This window comes from Mus caroli, unplaced genomic scaffold (genome assembly GCF_978045245.1).
Source record: "Mus caroli unplaced genomic scaffold, Mus_caroli_1 scaffold_2, whole genome shotgun sequence".
Lineage (NCBI taxonomy): Eukaryota > Metazoa > Chordata > Mammalia > Rodentia > Muridae > Mus > Mus caroli.
The window spans coordinates 159997641-160021497 of NW_028227257.1; the positions used below are offsets into that span (position 1 = coordinate 159997641).

Below are 23857 nucleotides of genomic sequence, written 5' to 3' on the forward strand. Positions count from 1 at the left end.
GAAGGAGAGAACAGCAGTGAGGATCCAGGTAATCAGAACATTTTACCCGAGGGCACAGTGTTCTAGCCTGGTGTATGAGGCTGCAGGCCCTGCCCATCCCTAATACTAAGGTACCTTTTCCTCTCAGGGAGCCACTTTTGACTCTTCTAGCTGCAGAACACCAAGAGGAAGTGCTGTCTGTCACAAGGAGACATACAACCCCAGTGTCACAAGGAGACATACAACCCCAGTGATGATGGTTGTTTGGTTAAAGCAATGACAACATTGCAAAGCCCAGTAACCCAGGCTGGGCCAAGGTTAATCCTGCTGCCATGGTTTCCAAGTGGAAGGAATAGTTGCACACATTCAAGTGATAACACATAAACAACGAAGTCGGTATCAACCACAGGGAACACCATTCATCACAAATTACAAGCTTCACTCATCACCAGTCACCACTGTCAGCTTGTCCATTCCCCATGAGGCTCCCCCAAATAGGGGTTGCTGCAACAGAATGTAAATTCTTCTGTGGTATTTGAAATTCAGTTATAATGTAGCACACAAAAGACTTTAAGAACGATGTCAAATTAGGATCCGGCCCAAGGTTTCAATTCCAAACGTGAGGTTTCAATTCCAAACGTGAGGTTTCAATTCCAAACGTTAGTATATATCACTAGGACCCAAGTAAAAGTTAACTCTGATTGCCAGGAAGGAATGGGCATGTCTAAACTCAAGACCCCTGCCAGGCCCATATACTGGGGGCTGGAGGGGGAGGCAAGGGTGGGGTGGGGCTGGCATCTGTGCTGGTTGGTCACCATCATCTACTGTTAAATATTTCCAGTCTTACTTGCGTATTTAAATACAATTCAGCAGCAGAACTAATCCAGCAAAGAGTAAGTGAAATCCAGTTTAGATTTCACAGGGATATATATATATATATATATATATATATATATATACATACTTAAATCACTTAGCTAGACAAAGGGGATGAATGCATCAAAGCAAGCACATGGAGTTCATGGAAATTTAGTCATAACTGCCCTGGAAATTGACTGTCATTCTTAGTCTTAGATGGCCACATGAAAGACAACCAAGCCCCTTTAATATCTGCCCCATGATGTGGATTACATAAACAGTCAGGGAAGCTTGCTCCATGTACAGGGGTAATTAACAGAAATTAGAGACACAGTCACAAAACAACTGTAGATGTGAAGGGCCAGGCTGCAGCTTCATAAAGGTAAGAGGAAAACCACAGAAACCAAGTTACGGAAGGACAGATGAATAGGCCACAGAGTTAACAATGACAAAATTGGGGGGTAAGTCCGATAGTTGTGGTTATTATGAGGGGCTTCATCTACTGAGTTGAATGATCCAGAATGACTCCCTACCCTACAGACCAACCTCCTGTTGGGCACTCAACAAAGACCCATAGCAACTTGCTTCTAATCAGTGCTATTGGCGGTGTGAGCTTCAAACTGTGAGACAAGAATGCCTTGTAACATCTGAGCCAACTCTAAAGTCTACAGTGAGACATTGATCATTACAGGGAACCCTTGGGAGGTCTGAGTTCCCAGGCAGTGTTCTAGAATGGTCTAAATATGACAAACCAGGCCCTGCTAGGGGCCTTCCACAAATTAGTAGTAAAATGGTTATATAAGGAGATTGCACATACTGAACGAGTAACATATTTCTGGACTATTTAATGGATTTAGTTTTCTGTGTGAGACAGCTTTGAATATCACTGTCTAATAACTTCCCAGTGCATAAAGACACCCTCTGCCTGCTAAGAGTTTCATCTGTCTACTGAGGGCAGGTTACTTTACCTGGCTTTGTGATGCTGTGGGCCAGAGCTGAGCATGTCCACTGAAGGCTGTGTTAGGCTTGCCCACTGCAGTCTGACGTATCTACCTCACTGAGCTTGCTTAACAGCCAAGGAATCAATGAGGTATTTGTTAGGCCACCTTGCAGTTTCTTTTGGCTAATATTGTTTCTCTTTATTTAAAATAAATGAGTGCCACTCAGGTCTGAAATGGAAGTTTCTAGTGAGAAATGTTTGAACCTTAATTAAGGTAAGACGGCTCTGAATTCCCAAATCCCAAATGCTCTAGACTCAGCTTCATAGTGAAGCTCTAACACTGATGCCAACAACCTTCTCCACACCATGCAGACTCTGCTACACAGCCCAGATGCCTCTCTGAAGTCATGAGTAAATTATTTTAGCATTAAAACTAGATTTACTATTTTGGAAGACAGACTTACAAAAATGGCAGTAATTTGCAGGGATTCTGGTTTGAATACTTCAATGTGTATACAGGTATATCTCTGGGCTTCCAGGCTTTCATGAAATACATTGAAAATAAGAAATACTTGTATTCACTTAGTTGTTAGTTCTGGCTTTTGTTTGCTTATTTTTGCTTTTAATGCAAATTTCCTAGAAACTCTAGGAAGGTATGGCTTCTTTATTTTGGGAAATTGTTGTCTTGCTTTTGCATATACTATTGTGTGCCGCTCACAGGGACATAGTGCTCACTCTGGAAAGCTAAGGCAGGTATTTCTAATCTCACTCTAAGCCTGCATTTCTGTTAGTTTAAGAAGAAAGGGGAAGAGAATAAAACAGAAAGGCCAAGGGCCAGCGATCAAGTGCAAGAGTGTCAGCCATGTTAGTAGCAGAGCAGGGGTGGGGGGTGGGGGTGGGGCTGTCTCACTGTATGGTAAATGTATAGCTACCACATGTTACCTTCTTCTCCTTGGGTGGGGCTGTGGCGCCTGCCCTAGTGTCTTTAAGGTGGCTGTTAGCTCGGGACTGCTCAGCATGACTGTTTGGATTTACATCCATAAAGGAACACTTCTGGAATGCCTAAGGGATTAAAATACCGAGGTTAACAGGGATTCAGCTGTATGGAGTAGAAAAGAGTCAGGAATCCAGAGACAAGTCCCCAGCTCTGGGCTGACATGCAGACTCCTACTAGGAGGCAGCATCCTGAAATCCTGTATCCCACAGGGCCTCAAGCTGGCTCCAGGATGAGCTCTAAGCAAAAGATTCCTTATAAAGATGAAATGGACAGAGCCCTTAAAAACTACTAATACCCTTAGGATGGATGTAAAGTTCCATGACAGGCACATGCTTAGCAGAGGTGAAACTCTGGCCTCAATCCCTTGACCTTTTCATGTTGGGAAATAGACACACAAATTAAAGATGAAAAGACATCTGTGTGTTCTTCATTTCTTACTGGCTTTATTGAAATTATGTATAGGAAGAAAACTCACAAGATATTTTAAACTTAAAAAGAACCAACGTACACCTGTTCATTCTCTCAGTCACAGTCACAGATCTCAGCCTGCTCTGTTGTTCAGTTTCAAGCAATTAGTGTTCTTTAGCACCGCACGGTCCTGAATGGCCAAGGAGTTGCTGAGCTCTGGACGTAACTGTGGAGCTAGCAGCTGCATCAGGTGAACAGGGTTAGGGAGACTAGTTCTTAGATGAAGAGCAGAAGTATGGCTTCTATCTACCAGCTGGTGGGGTTGGGGATGCCAGGAGAGTCCTCTGACACTGGGGTAATGGAGGACACTTGGTTACTCCAATGCTGCTGGGCATCAGCAGTCCTCAAAGGCTATCCAGCAAGCAGTCAACACAACCAACCACAGTGCTTCCCTGGGCTGTAGAGCATTTCCCCACATAAATGCCCCAGTAACTCTAATGTGCAGTTAGTATTAAAAAGCACTTACTGAAATGAATGATCTTAAATAATTGCCTAATAGTTGCTTTATGTCAAATGTTGATACCTGGAAACAACTCAGTAGGCAGGAAGAATTTGTAACTTTGCCAAGTGGACATTACAACATCTGTCCTAATATCTGAACACAGCTAACAACAGGGTCCCTCCTCTGCCCTCAGTGGTTGTGCCTCTGTTTTGGTCATCTTTTCCCTCCCTGCTATATATCTCTGCTGTCCATCCTGGCTTATCTTAGATATGTTTGTCTTATCTTCAGGCCTGCCCATGACACCAAGCCATGTCCTTTGGCTGTTAGATGTTGGATTCCCCAGCCTGGAATTTCTTCTGATGCTTTGTCACCTGAATACAGGACACTGTTTCATGAAAACTACCCTAAGAGGGGCCTGCTGGACCCAAAGCAGGAATGTCAATGAAGCTAGAGAATTTTAGTTACTATTATAAATAGCCACTAATCACAGAGCAAGAAGCCAGATACCAGATATTCTACTGCTTGGAGAGGGATTGTCACAGGTATTGAAGATATAAGACTGAATTCAGAAGAGGTCACCTCAAATGGTAGCTAGAAGCATCTATGATAAATGTATGGTTTCTATTGGAGTGCTAAGACTGGAACATTCAAAAGTCTAATGGTTACTAACTATAAATATATTTTCTATCAATAAGTTTTTGAAGCCAGGTGTGGTGGCGCACGCCTTTGATCCCAGCACTTGGGAGGCAGAGGCAGGTGGATTTCTGAGTTTGAGGCCAGCCTGGTCTACAGAGTGAGTTCCAGGACAGCCAGGGCTACACAGAGAAACCCTGTCTTGAAAAACCAACCAACCAAACAAACAAACAAACAAACAAAAAAAAAAATAAGTTTTTGACCATTTTAAGAACCTGTGGAGTGTGCTAAGTGGAGGGCCTGATCCACGACAGTCTGTGAATTTGGTGGAATACTCAAAGGGATCAGCACTCAACAGAACACCCAGGAGTCTCATTTTCCTCATAAAATGCAAGAAGCTCAGTTTTGGCAGCTATCACCAGATACCATGAAACCAGAGAAGACCCAGTATCACAAAACTGTCATGGTTTAAAGTTTTCTCCATGTCACATGAAGGATTAGACTTTCTGGGCTACACTAAACCACATGGACAGTGGTGAAAAGACAGAATGTTTTGGGGTCCCACAAAGGGTACAGTCTTTGAGAAGCAAAAATGTCCCATAAAAAGTACAAGTCAAAAAAAAAAATCCAGAGTTTGGTCTAGGAATTATGTATGCATCTAATGAGTTGAGTTCTCAGGCTATGCTGTAGGGCAGAGTCACATTCATGACAAGGAATGTGGGATGAGCTTGGGTATATACCCTGCAATCCATACTCACTCCTAGCAGAGAGTTATGCTGTCACTAAACATTAAAAACTTTAATAAAATATTCTCTAATAGGTCCAGGAGAATGGGAGGCAGGGAGAGAGTGAACGAGAGGTGGGGAGGCTAGGGAGGTTTGCAAATGATTTTTCTATGTAAATTTTATGGAGTTGTTTTAAAATGGTCACTATTCACATATTTTTCTGGGTGTCCAGAGAGTTCATTAGTTCTTATCTTGATAAATGGAGGCCAGGATTAAAAGACACTACTAACGAAGGCTAGCTCAGTGCCCTTGGTTAGCTGTTAGCAAACCTATGGGATCCATGGCCAGAGAGGCCCAGATGAGAAGGCAAAGAGCCAGTGGCCAAGCGTCACCTCAGCTACGTACCTGGAGTTCTGCCATGATTTTGTCTCCTTCTTCTTCTTCTTCCTCCTCCTCCTTGGAGGAAGGAGCAGGGACTGGTGGTGGGGATGGGGCCCAGGCTGAGGCAGGTTCCTCGGGGGGACATTTTGTGGCTCTAGTCTGTGGTGTTGGCCCAGGGTCTTCACTGCTCACCTACAGGGAATTTGAACCACAGATATTGGTGTCAGACCCTTAGGTCAGACCATGTGGCTTCTCAATGTCTCTTTGGCTCTGGCTCTTCTAGCCAAAAAACTCCTTTATTTCCTTCCATTTCATTTAAGTGTGTTTGCATAAGTTGTCATGTTGGTAAATTGTTTGAAGAATTATAAAATTCTAAATCACCCACATTTCTAAAGGGCCTTCCTCTCATTGCATTTCCAACTGGAAATTGTATTTTTTCATTTAACACAAGCGATAAAACCTTCCAAATTAAGTGTAAGCTAAGCTCACTTAACACCTTTTTAAACAAACACCCACTACTGTATCTACTGGTCTATTACCTTCCCACCCTCATGTCAATCTAATGATGTCACACCAGGGCAAGTAGTTGATGATCTGCCTTCACATTGTCATATTAAAAGTCACACATGGCCAGGCTAGTCCAACAACACTGGCTGACATTCTCTTCTCAGGCACTTTCTGGGCATCTGGGTAAGCTGATGCCCTTTTGTTTGTTTGTTTTAATGTTTGCATGCATAGAACTGTCTTCACCCAGAAAACATTTTGCCAGGACTCGACCCATCAGACCTTAGACATGCTCCTGCCAGTGTAGACCACATCGCCTGATCTCGTGGTGGTAAGTCCTGATCCAGGAAGGTAGCTTCTCCGAGGGGGTGGGGGTGGAGGAGGGGGTGACTTTCCCCCTATCTTGTCCAATTCCTGCTCTGAATTTGGAGAATCTTCTGGAAAAGAATATGCCACTTCAAAGACAGTCTCAAGATATATCTGGTGTATACAAACACAATACAATTTCACTTACAAACTCTAGTCTCACCATAGGCTGATGACTAAGGAGACAGCCTTGATGACAAATTGAACTCAACTCCCAGAAAGTCCTGCATACATGACCTGCCTTTCACCGACTCAAGTTTTCTGATCTCTTACAAACTATATACAACATACTACAACAACAGTCTCTCCACTGGGGAGTTCTGGGTTAAATTACTTATATACAGCCATTGGTTTATTGTGAATGCAATGCAAACTATTTGATTAGTTATTATATTTATTGATATACACAAAAATTGAGAGGCACTGGAAAGGTGAACGTATTGGGGAACTATAAGTAAGCTCCAAAGCTTTTGTACTGCCTGGTTTTGTGTGTGAATTTGACACAGGCTGGAGTTATGACAGAAAAAGGAGCTTCAGTTGGGGCAGTGCCTACATGGGATCCAGATGTGGGGCATTTTCTTAATTAGTGATCAAGGGGGAAAGGCCCCTTGTGGGTGATACCATCCCTGGGCTGGTAGTCTTGGGTTCTAAAAGAGAGCAGGCTGAGCAAGCCAGGGGAAGCAAGCCAGTAAGGAACATCCCTCCATGACCTCTGCATCAGCTCTTGCTTCCTGATCTGCTTGAGTTCTATTGCTGACTTCCTTTGAAGATGAACAGCAATGTGAAAAGTGTAAGCCGAATTAACCCTTTCCTCCCCCAACTTGCTTTTGGTCATGATGTTTGTGCAGGCATAAACCTTGACTAAGACACCTTTCCTGGGGCTTCTGAAGTCTCTAATCTCAGCCTGAAACAGTATTATCGTAGGCATTTATGTAGCTATAAGGACAGACTCAATCAAAGAGGCACAAGGGGAGAGGTAGAGAGGAAATGGGGACAAAGATCAAAGACACATGTAGGGGTGGTTCTGATGATAAGATCCTGTTCCCCCAATTGGATCTTGATCTTTTAGTAAAGAAGCCATGGATAGCTGGGCGAAAAAAAATAGGTGGGGCTTCTGGGTGTCTGGAGGCAAGAGTCATACATAAGGGAAGAGAGGAGAGTTTGCCATGTTTCTGATGGAGAAAAGTTGACCAGCCATGTGAGATTTTGTAAAAAGTGTAGATTATTAAAATTTTTTTATTAGATATTTTCTTCATTTACATTTCAAATGCTATCCCAGAAGTCCCCTATACCCTCCCCCCACCCTGCTCCCCTACCCACCCACTCCTACTTCTTGGCCCTTGTGTTCCCCTGTAATGGGGCATATAAAGTTTGCAAGACCAAGGGGCCTCTCTTCCAATAATGGCCGACTTGGCCATCTTCTGCTACATATGCAGCTAGAGACACGAGTTCTGAGGGTACTGGTTAGTTCATATTGTTGTTCCAAATATAGGGTTGCAGACCCCTTCAGCTCCTTGGGTACATTCTCTAGCTCCTCCATTGGGGGCCCTGTGTTCCATCCTATAGATGACTGTGAGCATCCACTTCTGTATTTGCCATGCACTGGAATAGCCTCACAAGAGACAGCTATATCAGGGTCCTTTCAACAAAATCTTTCTGGCATATGCAATAGTGTCTGCGTTTGGTGGCTGATTATGGGATGGATCCTCGGGTGGGGCAGTCTCTGGATGGTCCATCCTTTCCTCTCAGCTCCAAACATTTTCTCTGTAACTCCTTCCATGGGTATTTCCTTCCCTATTCTAAGAAGGAATGAAGTAACCACACATTGGTCTTCCTTCTTCTTGATTTAATTGTGTTTTGAAAATTGAATCTTGGGTATTCTAAGTTTCTGGGTTAATATCAACTTATCAGTGAGTGCATATCAAGTGACTTCTTTTGCGACTGGGTTACCTCACTCAGGATGATATCCTCCAGATACATCCATTTGCCTAAGAATTTTATAAATTCATTGTTTTTAATAGGTGAGTAGTACTCCATTGTGTAATTGTACCACATTTTCTGTATCCATTCTTCTATTGAGGGACATCTGGATTCTTTCCAGATTCTGACTATTATAAATAAGGCTGCTATGAACATAGTGGAGCATGTGTCCTTATTACCAGTTGGAACATCTTCTAGGTATATGCCCAGGAGAGGTATTGCTGGATCTTCCGGTAGTACTATGTCCAATTTTCTGAGGAACCACTAGACTGATCTTCAAAGTGGTTGTACAAGCTTGCAATCCAACCAGCAATGGAGGAGTGTTCCTCTTTCTCCACATCCTCGCCAGCATCTGCTGTCACCTGAATTTTTGATCTAAGCCATTCTGACTGGTGTATGGGGGAATCTCAGGGTTGTTTTGATTTGCATTTCCCTGATGATTAAGTATGCTGAACATTTTTTTCAGGTGCTTCTCAGCCATTCGGTATTCCTCAGTTGAGAATTCTTTGTTTAGCTCTGTACCCCATTTTTAATGGGGTTATTTGAATTCCTACAGTCCAGCTTCTTGAGCTCTTTGTAGATATTGGATATTAGTCCCCTATTGGATTTAGGATTGGTAAAAATCCTTTCCTACTCTGTTGGTGGCCTTTATGCCTTATTGACAGTATCTTTTGTCTTACAAAAGCTTTGAAATTTTATGAGGTCCTGTTTGTTGATTCTTGATCTTACAACACAAGCCATTGCTGTTCTGTTCAGGAATCTTTCCCCTGTGCCCATATCTTTGAGGCTATTCCCCACCTTCTCCTCTATAAATTTCAGTGTCTCTGGTTTTATGTGGAGTTCTTTGATCCACTTAGACTTGAGCTTTGTACAAGGAGAAAGAATGGATCAATTCGCAGTCTTATACATGATAATCGCCAGTTGTGCCAGCACCATTTGTTGAAAATTCTGGCTTTTTTCCACTGGATGGTTCTAGCTTTCTTGGCAAAGATTAAGAGACCATAGGTGTGTGGGTTCATTTCTGGATCTTCAATTCTAGTCCATTGATCTACCTGTCTGTCGCTGTACCAGTACCATGCAGGTTTTATCACAATTCCTCTGTAGTACAGCTTGAAGTAGACATGGTGATTCCCCCAGAGGTTCTTTTACTGTTGAGAAGAGTTTTTGCTGTCCTAGGTTTTTTATTATTCCTGATGAATTTGCAAATTGCCCTTGCTAACTCAGTGAAGAATTGAGTTGGAATTTTGATGGGGATTGCATTGAATCTGTAGAATGCTTTTGGCAAGATAGGCATTTTGATAAATTAATCCTGCCAATCCATGAGCATGGGAGATCTTTCTATCTTCTGAGATCTTCAACTTATTTCTTCAGACACTTGAAGTTCTTATCATACAGATCTTTCACTTCCTTAGTTAGAGTCACGCCAAGATATTTTATATTATTTGTGACTCTTGTCAAGGGTGTTGTTTCCCTAATTTCTTTCTCATCCTGTTTATCCTTTGTGTATAGAAAGGCCACTGATTTGTTTGAGTTAATTTTATATCCAGCTACTTCACTGAAGCTGTTTATCAGGTTTTGAAGTTCTCTGGTGGAATTTTGGGTGTCACTTATATATACTATCATATCATCTGCAAAGAGTGATATTTTGACTTCTTCCTTTTCAATTTGTATCCCCTTAATCTACTTTTGTTGTCGAATTGCTCTGGCTAGGACTTCAAGTACTATATTAAATAGCTAGGGAGAAAGTGGACAGCCTTGTCTAGTCCCTGATTTTAGTGGGATTGCTACCAGCTTCTCTGCATTTAGTTTGATATTGGCTACTGGTTTGCTGTATATTGCTTTTATTATGTTTAGGTATGGACCTTGAATTCCTGATCTTTCCATGACTTTTATCATGAATGGGTGTTGGATTTTGTCAAATGCTTTCTCAGCATCTAACGAGATGGTCATGTGATTTTTGTCTTTGAATTTGTTTATATAGTGGATTACGTTAATGGATTTCCGTATATTAAACCATCCCTGCATCCCTGGAATGAAGCCTACTTGGTCATGATGGATAATCATTTTGATATGTTCTTGGATTCGGTTTGCGAGAATTTTATTGAGTATTTTACATTGATATTCATAAGGGAAATTGGTCTGAAGTTCTCTTTCTTCGTTGTATCTTTGTGTGGTTTAGGTATCAGAGTAACTGTGACATCATACAATGAATTGGGTAGAGTACCTTCCGTCTCTATTTTGTGGAAGAGTTTGACGAGAGTTGGAATTATGTCTTCTTTGAAAGTATGATAGAACTCTGCACCAAACCCATCTGGTCCTGGGCCTTTTTTGTTTGGGAGACTATTAATGACTGCTTCTATTTCTTTAGGGGAAATGGGACTGTTTAGACCATTAATCTGATCCTGATTTAACTTTGGTACCTGGTATCTGTCTAGGAATTTGTCCACTTCATCCAGGTTTTCCAGTTTTGTTCAGTATAGCCTTTTGTAGTAGGATATGATGATGTTTTGGATTTTCTCAGGTTCTGTTGTTATGTCTCCTTCTTCATTTCTGATTTTGTTAATTAGGATACTGTTCCTGTGCCTTCTAGTTAGTCTGGCTAAGGGTTTATCTATTTTGTTGATTTTCTGAAAGAACCAACTCCTGGTTTGTTTGATTCTTTGAATAGTTTATTTTTTTGTTTCCACTTGGTTGATTTCAGCCCTAAGTTTGATTATTTCCTACTGTCTATTCCTCTTGGGAGAATTTGCTTTTGCTCTAGAGCTTCTAGGTGTGCTGTCAGGCTATTAGTGTGTGCTCTCTCTAGTTTCATTTTGGCAGCACTCAGGGCTATGAGTTTTCCTTTTAGGGCTGCCTAGATTGTGTCCCATAAGATTGGGTATGTTGTGACTTCATTTTCATTAAATTCTAAAAAGTCTTTAATTTCTCTCTTTATTTCTTCCTTGACCAAGGTATCATTGAGTAGAGTGTTATTCAGCTTCCACGTGAATGTTGACTTTCTATTATTTATGCTGTTATTGAAGATCAGCCTTAGTCCGTGGTGATCGGATAGGATTCATGGGTTAATTTCAATATTTTTGTACCTGTTGAGGCCTGTTTTGTGACTGATTATATGGTCAATTTTGGAGGAGGTAATATGAGGTGCTGAGAAGAAGGTATATCCTTTTGTTTTAGGATAAAATGTTCTGTAGATATCTGTTAAATCCACTTGTTTCATAACTTCTGTTAGTTTCAATGTGTCTCTGTTTAGTTTCTGTTTCGAGGGTCTGTCCATTGGTGAAAGTGGGGAGTTGAAGTCCCCCCCTATTATTGTGTGAGGTGCAATGTGTGCTTTGAGCTTTACTAAAGTTTCTTTAATGAATGTGGCTGCCCTTGCATTTGGAGCATAGATAATCAGGATTGAGAGTTCATCTTCGTAGATTTTACCTTTGATGAGTATGAAGTGTCCCTCCTTGTCTTTTTTGATAACTTTGGGTTGGAATTCAATTTTATTCGATATTAGAGTGGCTATTCCAACTTGTTTCTTTGGACCATTTGCTTGGAAAATTGTTTTTCAGCCTTTCACTCTGAGGTAGTGTCTGTCTCTTTTCCCTGAGGTGGGTTTCCTGTAAGCGGCAAAATGTTGGGTCCTGTTTGTATAGCCAGTCTGTTAGTCTATGTCTTTTTATTGGGGAATTGAGTCCATTGATATTAAGAGATATTAAAGAAGAGTAACTGTTGCTTCCTGTTATTTTTGTTGTTAAAGGTGGCATTCTGTTCTTGTGGCTATCTTCTTTTAGGTTTGTTGAAGGATTACTTTCTTGCTTTTTCTAGGACGTAGTTTCCATCCTTGTATTGTTTTTTGTTTTTTTTGTTTTTTTTTTTTTCTGTTATTATCCTTTGAAGGGCTGGATTCGTGGAAAGATAATGTGTGAATTTGATTTTGTCGTGGAATACTTTGGTTTCTCCATCTATGGTAATTGAAAGTTTGGCTGGGTATAGTAGCCTGGGCTGGCATTTGTGTTCTCTTAGTGTCTGCATAACATCTGTCCAGGATCTTCTGGCTTTCATAGTCTCTGGTGAAAAGTCTGGTGTAATTCTGATAGGCCTGCCTTTATATGTTACTTGACCTTTTTCCCTTACTGCTTTTAATATTCTATCTTTATTTAGTGCATTTGTTGTTCTGATTATTATGTGTCAAGAGGAATTTCTTTTCTGGTCCAGTCTATTTGGAGTTCTGTAGACTTCTTGTATGTCTCTTTCTTTAGGTTATGGAAGTTTTCTTCTATAATTTTGTTGAAGATATTTGCTGGCCCTTTAGGTTGAAAATCTTCATTCTCAACTACTCCTATTATCTGTAGGTTTGGTCTTCTCATTGTGTCCTGGATTTCCTGGATGTTTTGAGTTAGGATCTTTTTACATTTTGTATTTCTTTGATTGGTGTGTCCATGTTCTCTATGGAATCTTCTGCATCTGAGATTCTCTCTTCCATCTCTTGTATTCTGTTGCTGATGCTCACATCTTATGGTTCCTGATTTCTTTCCTAGGGTTTCTATCTCCAGAGTTGTCTCCCTTTGGGTTTTCTTTGTTTCTACTTCCATCTTTAGATCTTGGATAGTTTTACTCAATTCCATCATCTGTTTGGTTGTGCTTTCCTGTAATTCTTTAAGGGGATTTTGTGTTCCTTCTTTAAGGATTTCTACCTGTTTAGCAGTGTTTTCCTCTAATTCTTTAAGGGATTTTTGTGCTTCCTCTTTAAGGCCTTCTACCTGTTTAGCTGTGTTCTCCTGTATTTCTTTAAGTGAGTTATTAATGTCCTTCTTAAAATCTTCAACCAGCATAATGAGATATGATTTTAAATCCGAATCTTGCTGTTAGGGTGTGTTAGGGTATCCAGGACTTGCTGTGGTGGGCATACTGGGTTCTGATGATGCAGAGTGGTCTTGGTTTCTGTTGGTAAGATTCTTACATTTTGCCTTTCGCCATCTGGTAATCTCTGGTGTTTGTTGTTCTAGCTGTCTCTGGCTGGAGCTTGTTCCTCCTGTGATTCTGTTAGCCTCTGTCAGCACTCCTGGGAGTCCAACTCTCTCCTGAGTCTCAGTGGTCAGAGTACTCTCTGCAGGGCACCTCTCCTCTGATGGGGGAGGAACACAGATATGTGGAGCTCAAATCTGCTTCCTCGATGAAGATAAAGGCCTGAAATAGGGCTTGCCTCAGAAGCTATGTTGCTTCTGCCATCCCAGGCTCTCCTCTGCAGACTGGTCTCTGAGGTACCCTGGATACAAGATGGCTCTCTCACCTGCTCCCCAGAGTGTAGATTTTGACCACACAGGCAAGTTGTCAGGGGTGTCTAGCAGGGACTAGCTGTAACTGAGCAACTAAAGTTTAGGGCAGGTGGGAGATGCAGAGATAAGAATATTGATAAGGCCATACTTTTCCAGGCAAGAAATAGTAGCACTCAGCAATTGTGCCAAGAAGGCAACTTGAAAATGAACAAAGTGGATGTCTGTGTCCTTTATCTGTGTATTCAAGGGAAGCTAAGTCGGGGCTGGTAGCATGGCCCATTCCCAGAGCTTAGACAGGGTAGCAAAGTTACACACAACAGACACATAAGAAGTGGGACTCTGGAGAGAAGGTCATGGTGGATGGTGGAAGATGCCTTGCTGGCAATAGGAGACAGCATGGGGTAAATGGGAGAATTATAAATTGGAGTTAATAGCAAAATTAGGGTATATGGGTTTCTCTCAGTTCTACCTCATGTGCAGGAAAAATAATTTCTCACTAATTCAAAGGTAAAAGCCTGCCTTTCTTCTACCTGACAGCCAGAGGCTCACCAAACCAAACTCACAAACCAGCTTCTGGACTTTTCTCTTGCTTCTCTTCTAGGGACTTGGCCTGGATTTCCCAGGGTATATTTTGCTTTTCTGGCAAACTGAGACTTGTTTGAAGGAGATTCTTCAGTTTCCTCTTCATGTTGTAATGAAGACCTGAGTAAAGCATTGGGTGTGAAGAGCAAGTGGGTCTCCAAAAAGGATATGGCTTCAAGGCTATCCATGATCCAGATGGACCCTGCCCAACTGGGAGGACTGTCTTGGCTTTGAGCATCCATCCAGGGATGGATGGATTGTGAAGGCTTACAACAGAGGTCTGTCTTCTGGCTGACCAGCCTAGGACAGGTCTGTCTTCCCACTGGTCTGTGAGAGCAAAATCTCTACGTTGACTAAGCTTCAGTTAGGCCCCTTTATCCTCTTTCTTGGCCGCACCCTGACCTGGTCACAGAACATAGTTTTAGTAGACACTCTTGGTGTTGGCTTAGCAAGGATCTTTCCACCCCAGATTCTTCTCTCTTATTCATTGTAATACTCTTCAATGAATCTTTCCCTGCTATTTTAAAGAACTACCTACTGAATGATTTCTATTTAACAATGATTGAGGATTCAATGTTCAAAAAGTACTTCATATCTACCCATCCTTCTCACTATCTATGTAGCTTAACAATATACCTACTACGATTTTATAAGACTGTACAATGATATTTCTCTCTCTCTCTCTCTCTCTCTCTCTCTCTCTCTCTCTCTCTCTCTCTCTCACACACACACACACACACACACACACACACACACACACAGAAACCAGCAATAACAGCTACAGGTGACTGCTACATATTCTTGGTGCCCTTGCATCAGTGAACTACTTCCAAGAATATATTTTTAAAAAGGAAGAAAAAGCAATATACTGAATAAAAACATTCATGGTGGTAACTGAATAATTTATGCAGGAAGTTTTTAATATCAAGGTGAAAAGGAAAATTAAGACATTATCCCAAAATGTGTGGTGTATTTGAGTTATGTAAATAAGGAACAATTATAAGAATATGTGACACTGACAGATTGAGAAAAGATTAGTAACAAGGAGGGCAGTTATACAAGGTAGAAATATGATGAGCTGGCTCAGAATTAACTACCCCTCCAGTGTCTTGATTTCTTCAGGAAGTTTATTTGTAAAGAGATTGTAGTGTGTGTGTGTGTGTGTGTGTGTGTGTGTGTGAGAGAGAGAGAGAGAGAGAGAGAGAGAGAGAGAGAGAGAGAGAGAGAGAGATCTATGGCCTACACATGGAAGTCAGAAGACAACTTGGAGGAGTTGGTTCTTTCCTTCTATTACATTGGTTCTGGGGATGAAATTGGGTCATCAGGTTTGGTGGCAAGTGACTTTGTCTTCTGAGCCAGGGATATCCATCAGAAAGTAAGACATGGTCCTCTTATCCCACAGAAACTTCTGTGGTAACAGACTCTGAATTGAGGAGAGTGAGCGTGAACATGTCTACAAGGCCTTCTGTGGGCTGGTTCTCACCTGACAGCTCCAGCTTATCCCCCGCCGCATCTCCCTTTGACACTGGGCTGGAAGCTGGGGGCATCTCCAGGTTTGGAATTGACTTCATGATGTTGGCCTGAGCTTCTTCCAGCAGCTTCTCAAACTCTTTTCCGTTGTAGTATTCCAGATTTTGCCTTTTTTCTTCCCATTTCTTTTCTGCCTTCTGAAGGAGAACAACAATTACAGACAGCTTAAAAACTGGAGAGAAGATTTAGGTGAGAGAGTTCATACTGAAGTGCTGAAGGGGTGTATGACAGCATGTCATGAGACAATGCCGTTGTCCATCTGAGTCTGCCTGTCACCGCATTTCTATCACATTGCCAAGGTGACACTCATCCACAGAAAAGCTATCTCAGAAGCTCAAACCTGCCACTGGTGGCCACTCCGCAGTTCCCATACACTTCTGCCAATGCTAAATTAAAATGGGTATGGATGCTGCTTTTCAAAGGTGTTTTCTACTATAAAACTTTGTTTTCTAAATTTAACTTTCATTGCAAAAGGAGTGTTTAAAAAACAGAAACACAAACCCACTCACTCACTAAGAACCACAGTATAAATCTATGTCTTGATTTTACAATGCACTCAAGTACTGAAATATCATATGGTACCCTATTAATATGTACAATTTTATGTTTTTATATATCAGTTGCAAAAATAAATTGAGGTCAAGAAAAATTCTTTGTCTCAATTCTAATTCTGCTCAATATTTACTATATGACATCTGGGTCATCCCTTCTTATAAAATGGTATTTGCTTAGACCATTTATAGTCAAGTTTCACGATAAAGATGCATGTAAGTATTTTAAAACACCCTTATACTTATGCTTCCCCTCCTCCACCGCCAGTCTCCTGTGTTTTCCTCCCTAGCACTGACCACCTGGCATGTACTTGGTGAGCCATAAACAGATTAGCCTGGCTCACTGGTGACCCAGAACCTATGAGGGATAGTAGGGATCAGTGAATGAATAAAACACACCCGATTTGGCAGTGGCCCAGGGATAAGGACGGCCCTAGGCATCTTCAGAGAGAATTCCTAAGTATCCTTTCACAACTTGAAATATGTACATCTTATTGATAATTATGCCCATCAGGCTCATTAGTAGATGTTTATGAAATAAAAATGCCACATTGATATCCTTTATGTAAGAGAATGCAACCTTCCTACACCTCACCCCTGTCCAGTGCTGGGGACAGAGTCATAGTCCACCAACTGCCTTCCATTCCTTCCTCAATAAGCAATGTTGAAACAGGTGACATCTATCAGGATGCAGATACTACATGTGGATTGAAAACTACTCCACGTCTAGAGGCTACATGAGTGTGGCCATAGCAGTTTTAATATGGCATCCAAACACACCCCAATTTATCCTGGTGATGCATGAGACAGGGAAGCACGTGTAAGACAGGGAAAGTCAGGTATGACCAGGTTGCTGGTGACAGAGTGGAGGAAAGACTCTGAAATTAGGGGAAGGAGAGAGCTAGGGAGGGAAACAAAATATATTTTAAAAAGTATGATTTTTTAAAATGTCATGTGACTTTTTTTTTTTAGTGATGGGGAACCCAGAAACCAGCATATGCTGGGCAAAGGCTTTGTTGTCCAATTGGCACCTCAGCATCTGACTGTGTAAACCAGGCTGCCCTCCAAATCCCAAAGTTCCTGCTTAAGCCTTCCTATTGCTGCAATTCCATATGATGTCCACTGCTCCATTTTCATTCTTAGGTTGCTACAAAAACTTCCCAGTCAGCTCCCTCCTAACTCAGACACACCATCCTAACTCTATGCAACATCTCTGGGTTATTTTCTAAAGATACCATTTTGAAAGGTCAATGGTCAGATCTTCTGTGTATCCCTAAAATGTTCCCCAGAGAACATCAGTCATTACTTTTTTGGCTTCAGCCTTCCTTCTCCAGCATTGTTCTCTAGAACATCCTCCTCAACACCTGTCCTGGTTAGGGTTTTGGTTTTTTTGTTTTTTGTTTTTTTTTTTTTGTTTTGTCAACTTGTCAGAAGCTAGAGTTCTCTGGGAAGAGGATCCTCTATTGAGAAAATTTCTTCATAAGATTGCCTGTAGGCAAATCTGTAGGACATTTTCTTAATTAATCATTGATGTGGGAAGGCTCAGATCACTGGGGGCTGTGCCATTCCTGGGAAGATGGTTCTGGGGTGTATAAAAAAGTAGGTAGAGCAAACCATGAAGGGGTGCTCGTCCAAGCCAGTAGCAGTGCTCCTCCATGCTTTCTGCATCAGCTCATGCCTTGAGGATTTTGCTTTGAGCTCTTTCCTTGACTTCCCTCAGTAGACTGTGACCCAGGACCTGGAAGCTAAATAAACCCTCTTCTCCCCAAGTTGCTTTTAGTCATCACAGCAGCAGAAAGCACACTAAGACAGCACTTTCCTTGTTTACACAGGCTCTAGTGACTTTCAGGACAGAGGCAAACCCTTTCCAAGTTTGCCTTTAGCATGGTGGCTGAGGATACACTGGCTCAGAAAACTCACTGCTCCATTTCTCTGTAAGCCCACACTCAGCCACCTCATATGAGCATACCAGTTCCCAGATCTGCACTCATGGGTACTGGCAGATTCTTCCTGTTAGGTCTTTCTCCATGAGAGCTGGCTATTCGACATTTACCAGCACTCCAGATTAGAGGTCATCTTCTCACACCTGATGGCCTTTCTCTCACCCTAAACTGTATTCTTTTTTCTACAAAAATCTAAAAACAAACAAAATCCCAAATATCAATAAAAAGCTATCTTTAGTCAAAGTATATATTTGATTCATAGTGTATTCATGTGAATACACAGTCCTATTTCACACACACACACACACACACACTGCATATACATTCATTGGTATTTAAATACACAACAATTAGAATATAAATTCCTTGCATGAAAGGGCTATACTTATAGGATTGTGAGAAATGGAAATAGGACTCTACCTCAATGGACACTGCCCTGTTCTTGGCACTCACACTGTGAATTTCCTCAATGAACAAGCTCTGCATGGAGGAACCATTCACTGGGGTCTGAGGGGACTGGGGGGCTGGAGCTGACTGTGCAGAGGTTACTTCCTGTGTGATTGCTGTAGGGCTGGCTGTGTGAGGTCTGGTTCCTCCAGCCAAATTCTGGGCTGGGTTCATCAAGGCTGAGGAGTGCTGGGAAGGTTGCATGACCACAGGCGAGCTCTGTACATGGTGAACTGTCATGGTGGATAGGGGCACCACTTCTGACTTCACATCGCCAGGGCTTCCAGTGCTGCAGTGGAGGGGTTGCCCAGGGGCATGGGCTGTCTCTTCCTGATGCTTCAGGACCTCTGCAGCTGTGGCCTTCTCCATGGCAACATACTGTGCAGCCTGGGATGCATCGGTGCCTTTCAGGAGCCCATCAGTGACATGCCTAGAAAAAAATCATGCACAGCAGTGTTAAACAGTGCCGACTCTCCCTCCATGCCCTCTCTGTGATATATCTGAGTACCATGCTTCAGTACCAGTTCAGATGAAAACATTAAAAAACTCAGGAGCAGTTCAGGGGTGAGGGTTACCTTGACAACCTTCCAAAGCTATGTAGTTCTTCCTTCGAAAGATGAGAGAGAGAGAGAGAGAGAGAGAGAGAGAGAGAGAGAGAGAGAGAAAGAGAGAGAGAGTCTGTCTGTCTTTGTTCATGTGTGTGTGGAGTCAGACACTATCTCCCATCTTGTCATAGATGGACTCATGCTATTTGTACCTGGTACTACATGGATTCTAGGGATCTGAATTCGGATCCTCGTGTTTTGTGGCAAGTGCTCTTGCCCGCTGAGCCATGCTATCAGCCCCAAGAGATAGTCTCTTTTATGGTAATGGTATTGTGTCCAGACTGAGACTAGCCCCTTACTGGTGTTGGTAAGTAGAAGTGAACACACGTCTAGTAATAATTACTCCTCCGTGTGACCTTGCCTGTGATGCCCCCAAATGTACTCTGTTCTCACTCAGAAGCTTCTACAAGCCTTCCAACTCTTCTTGGACTATGAGACTTATCAGTGTGTATTATCACCTTGTGGCTATCTTTCCCTTTAAGTGGACTCAATTAAGTCCTTCAAATTCAAGGACAACCATGACTATAAATTGAGGTATGTTTAGACCCCCATCCTCCTTTGTTTTGGTGGTCTCATTTTTCTTTTTTTGCAGTGCTTGGGGTGGTACCCAGGACCTCAAACAAGTGTTCTACAACTGATTTATTGGGTTTTGAGACAGTCTGACTTCCTGACTCTGAACTTGTGGGGCTGGGATTTTAAGTATGTACTACCTTGCCTGACTCTTTGGGAGACATTCAAAGCAATGTGTCCATTCCCACACAGACTTCAGTAGAAAATACAGTAGATCTTTGGAAGTAGACACACCCCTGTGTTTGTATCAGTTGTAACATGTTCTAGAATTCAAGAGACATTGCCATTTTTGAGTCTCAGGTACTTCGATATAATGTATTGGTGGCAGTAAAGATGGCACCTTCTTATAGGTGGGCCTTGGTGGTGGACAACTTTAATCCCAGCACTAGGAAGGAAGAAGCAGGCTAATCAATCTCTGAGTTCAAGACTGACCTGGTCTATAGAGTGAGTTTCAGGACAGCCAGGGCTGCACAGAGAAACCCTTTCTAGAAAAACAAAACAAAACAAAACAAAACAAAACAAACAAACAAACAAACAAGCAAGATAGCCCCTCTTGGGCGCTTCAATCTCTGAGTCTTTGAAGAGCTTAATCAATGTGATCCCGTCTTCTTCAAGCTCTGATTTCCCTGGTTCTAAGACAAATTCTGACGATGGCAGTGTTGGGTATAAGAACATCCTGTAACTGTTTTCCAGAAGAAATGCTGCTCCCTCCAGGCCACGGTTTTCCTTTAATGAGGCTGGCTTATTTTAGAGTTCAAGGACTATAACATTTGGGCAACAGCTTAACAAAGAAGTACTTTAACCCATTTTTATTGTCGTGGAGCAAAAAAAGTCACTTGATACACGAAAATGAATGACCTTTTGGGAACCTGGATGGTCCATGTGGACTTAGAATTCCTTTGGCATCTGGGTTTTCTGCAGTTGACTCTATACCTGCTTCATGGAGTTCTTAGTTGGGGTTGGTTATTGCTAGAAGTCAACTACGCTTCCTATGATGAGTAATCCATTTTATCTACCTTAAAGTTCGCTGCATGCCAATGAATTCTCTTCTAAATTTGATAGAGCAGTGGTTCTCAACCTTCCTAATGCTGTGGCCCTGTAATAGAGTTCCTCACATTATGGTGAGTCCCCAAACATAAAATTGTTTTGCTACTGTAATGAATTGTTATGTAAATAACTGATATGCAGGACATCTGATAATATGACTACTGTGAAAGGGTTGTTTGACTTCCAAAGGTTGAGAACCACTGTGCCAGGGCAATTATAGCCAGGAAATAAAATTTTTACAAAAGTTTCTGACATACCTGATATATTACCTTGCCTGGAAGGAAATCTCTCTCTCTCTCTCTCTCTCTCTCTCTCTCTCTCTCTCTCTCTCTCTCTCTCTCTCTCTCTCCCTCCCTCCCTCCCCTTCTCCCTCCCCCTCTCCTCCCTGCCTCTCTCATGTGTGTGTGTGTGTGTGTGTGTGTGTGTGTTCGTGTTCATGGCTGAGCACATCTTAGGCAAGTGTTCTACTACTGAGCTTTGTAAGCATGCTTATGCTGGGTATGAAATTCATTATTCATTGAAAGCTACAGATCAGACAGTGTTTTCTCCAGATTTCTCTTTACAGGAATGATCTTTGATGAGCAGGTCCACTTCGGGGTGCTCAGCTTCTTTCCTGGGTGGGACCAGTATGTTCTCAGATACCCTTCCAGTAGATAAACACCTGGCTCAGAGTCTCGATTTTAAGTCTCCTTGCCCTCAAGGTGAAGGAGGCTAATAGTGCTTTAGTTTGTTCTTCATCCATAAACTATTACAAAACAAATAAAAAACTTATTTATGTATTTAATATTATTTTTAAATTTATTGTTAAGTCTTCATAATAGTGGGGATCAAATCCAGGTGCATATACTATCATTAAAGCCCAACATATGTATGAGATGAAAATACTGTGTGTAAATCTTTGCTATTTTAATTCATGTATACACATGATTAATTGTAATAGAAATATGTAAATAAAATCTGTAGTGTTCTTAATCTGTGATGTGATCTAATAGCAACATTAGAAAAAGAAGTGACAAAAAACTCAATTCAAACTAAAATATTACTTACACCTATAAGTCAGAGTATTCCAACTAATAATAATAATAAAAAAGCCCAACATATGACTAGTAATTTAAAAGCCTAGGATGGAGCCAATGCAAAAGTCTATGCTGAGGAATTAGACCCTCAAGCCATATTGCAACAAACATTTGGGGGCTAAAACAGTTGAGGGTACTCCTCAGGATGCCATAAATAAGGAGTGATAAGTCATGATGATACTAAGAGTAGGTTCTTAAAGCCCATGACCTCTACACCAGCCTTTGAGCGACCCCTCCCCGCAAACCACCCCATCAGGACCATGACAGTGACATTACCTCCGCAACATCGTCAACACATCTGTCATGCTCCTCACACGCTTCAGGAGACTGTCCAGCTTGTGTGGCTCTTCCTTCAGGAACCTTACCGCCTCAACTTCTATGCGCAGGACAGCACGCATCTTATTTTGCAAAGTTGGAAATTCTCCTACAGGCCAAACCAGCAGTGATTTATAGAATAGGAAGGCAGTGTGACAATGCCCACCCCACTCCTGTGACCTAAGGTAGCACAGAGAAATACCAAGTCGGGAAGCAATGGGGTGAAATCTTATGGTCAAACGGAGTGACCTTGGACAAGGTCACAGTCCCTCTGGGTCCATTCCCTGTGTATTATGGATAAGGCTAAAAAGTTAGGGTTGTTTTCACCGAGTTTGGTATATCTGTACGTTCAGTAAAAGGGAAAGTTTTAGTTGTATTGTTTAGTTTCCATCTTCAGCATCCTTTATAAAGGTCCTCTAAGAAGTCTTGAATGAGTCTTTTACTGTTTGAAGGATTGTTTATTTATTTACATGTTTATTTGAAACAAAGTCTCACTGTTTCCCTAATCTGGTCTCAACTGAGTTTAAGGGATCCTCCTGCCTCAGCCTCCCAAGTAGGATCGGATAGTAGGTCCAGATTTGAAAGCGTCTTCTTTTTTTTTTTTTTTTTTTTTTTTGGTTTTTCGAGACAGGTTTTCTCTGTGTAGCCCTAGCTATCCTGGAACTCACTCTGTAGACCAGGCTGGCCTTAAACTCAGAAATCCACCTGCCTCTGCCTCCCAAGTGGTGGGATTAAAGGTGTACGCCACCACCGCCCAGCTGAAAGCTTCTTAAACATTCCAAGCAACACATTTCCAGTGGAAGGCTCACCTTTGAGACTGGCCACAGCTTCTCCCACTTGTCGCAGGAGGAAAGCCCCATCTTCCACATCTTTCAGGGTCACCACTCGGCCAGTGGAGGAAGAGTCTTTCTTCAAGTCCTCAACAAAGTCCTCCAGCTCACTGTGGGGAGGCAGAGAGCAGATGGAACTGAGCATGGAGGGTCTCAGAAAGGACACATGCAGGAGCAGGGACTCTCCCATTTTCTGCTGTGTCCCAGCCCTATCTTAAGCTTCCAAGGAGGAGGTGGGAGCACAGTCGATAGTAGTTTGTTTTGGAATATTGCATGGATATGTAAGGTAGCAACAGGAGAGCTCTCCCGTGTCTGTCATTTGCGGTTCAGATTGGTCACGGGTGGGGGTGGAGTGGGCACTTGAGACATTCTTAACTTTCAGTTGTATTCGTGCCAGCCAAGAGAACAATGTGCACACTTGGTGACCAGGAATGGAGGGAGAGAAAGACAGAGGGAAGAAAGTCCTGATAGAGTAGAGATGGAGGCAGAATACGGGGGCTGGGGGTAGCCTGGGAAGGGGGTATGAGCCAGTACTACAGTGAAGTGTGTTGGCTCACTTTAGACAACCAGGTTTCTCAATTTTAGTACCTGACATTTTGAACCATATAACTTCATTTTTAGTGCAGGGCTGTCTTACACAATAAAGGATGTGCATCCCTGGCCCCTTCCTGCTGAGTAGCAATAGCAAGCAATCGCAAATTCCAATAATTTGTGACACGTGTGAATGTCCCTTGACATGGTCAAATATCCCTGGGAAAGAGAGAGCAAAACTGCCCTCAAAATTCCCTAATGGATAACCTCTCTCTAGTATATCTGATTGTCCC

General features: G+C 42.1%; 1 protein-coding gene across 19 annotated transcripts in view; it reads right to left on the reverse strand.

Annotated features, from left to right (window-relative positions):
- Positions 1-23857, reverse strand: part of Kiaa1217 (KIAA1217 ortholog) — a 470681-nt gene that overhangs the window by 6229 nt on the left and 440595 nt on the right. For 11 of the 19 annotated variants that reach the window (XM_029470022.2, XM_029470008.2, XM_029469998.2 and 8 more), the window contains 7 exons: positions 23013-23143; positions 22165-22312; positions 18564-19020; positions 15603-15786; positions 6210-6364; positions 5448-5615; positions 2720-2839 (listed from right to left, as the gene is read on the reverse strand). In XM_029470022.2, coding sequence (XP_029325882.1) covers positions 2720-2839; positions 5448-5615; positions 6210-6364; positions 15603-15786; positions 18564-19020; positions 22165-22312; positions 23013-23143 — 1363 coding nt within the window. The remainder of the gene's footprint in view (positions 1-2719; positions 2840-5447; positions 5616-6209; positions 6365-15602; positions 15787-18563; positions 19021-22164; positions 22313-23012; positions 23144-23857) is intronic. The other 8 variants (XM_029470019.2, XM_029470043.2, XM_029470051.2 and 5 more) reach the window with 4 other exon arrangements.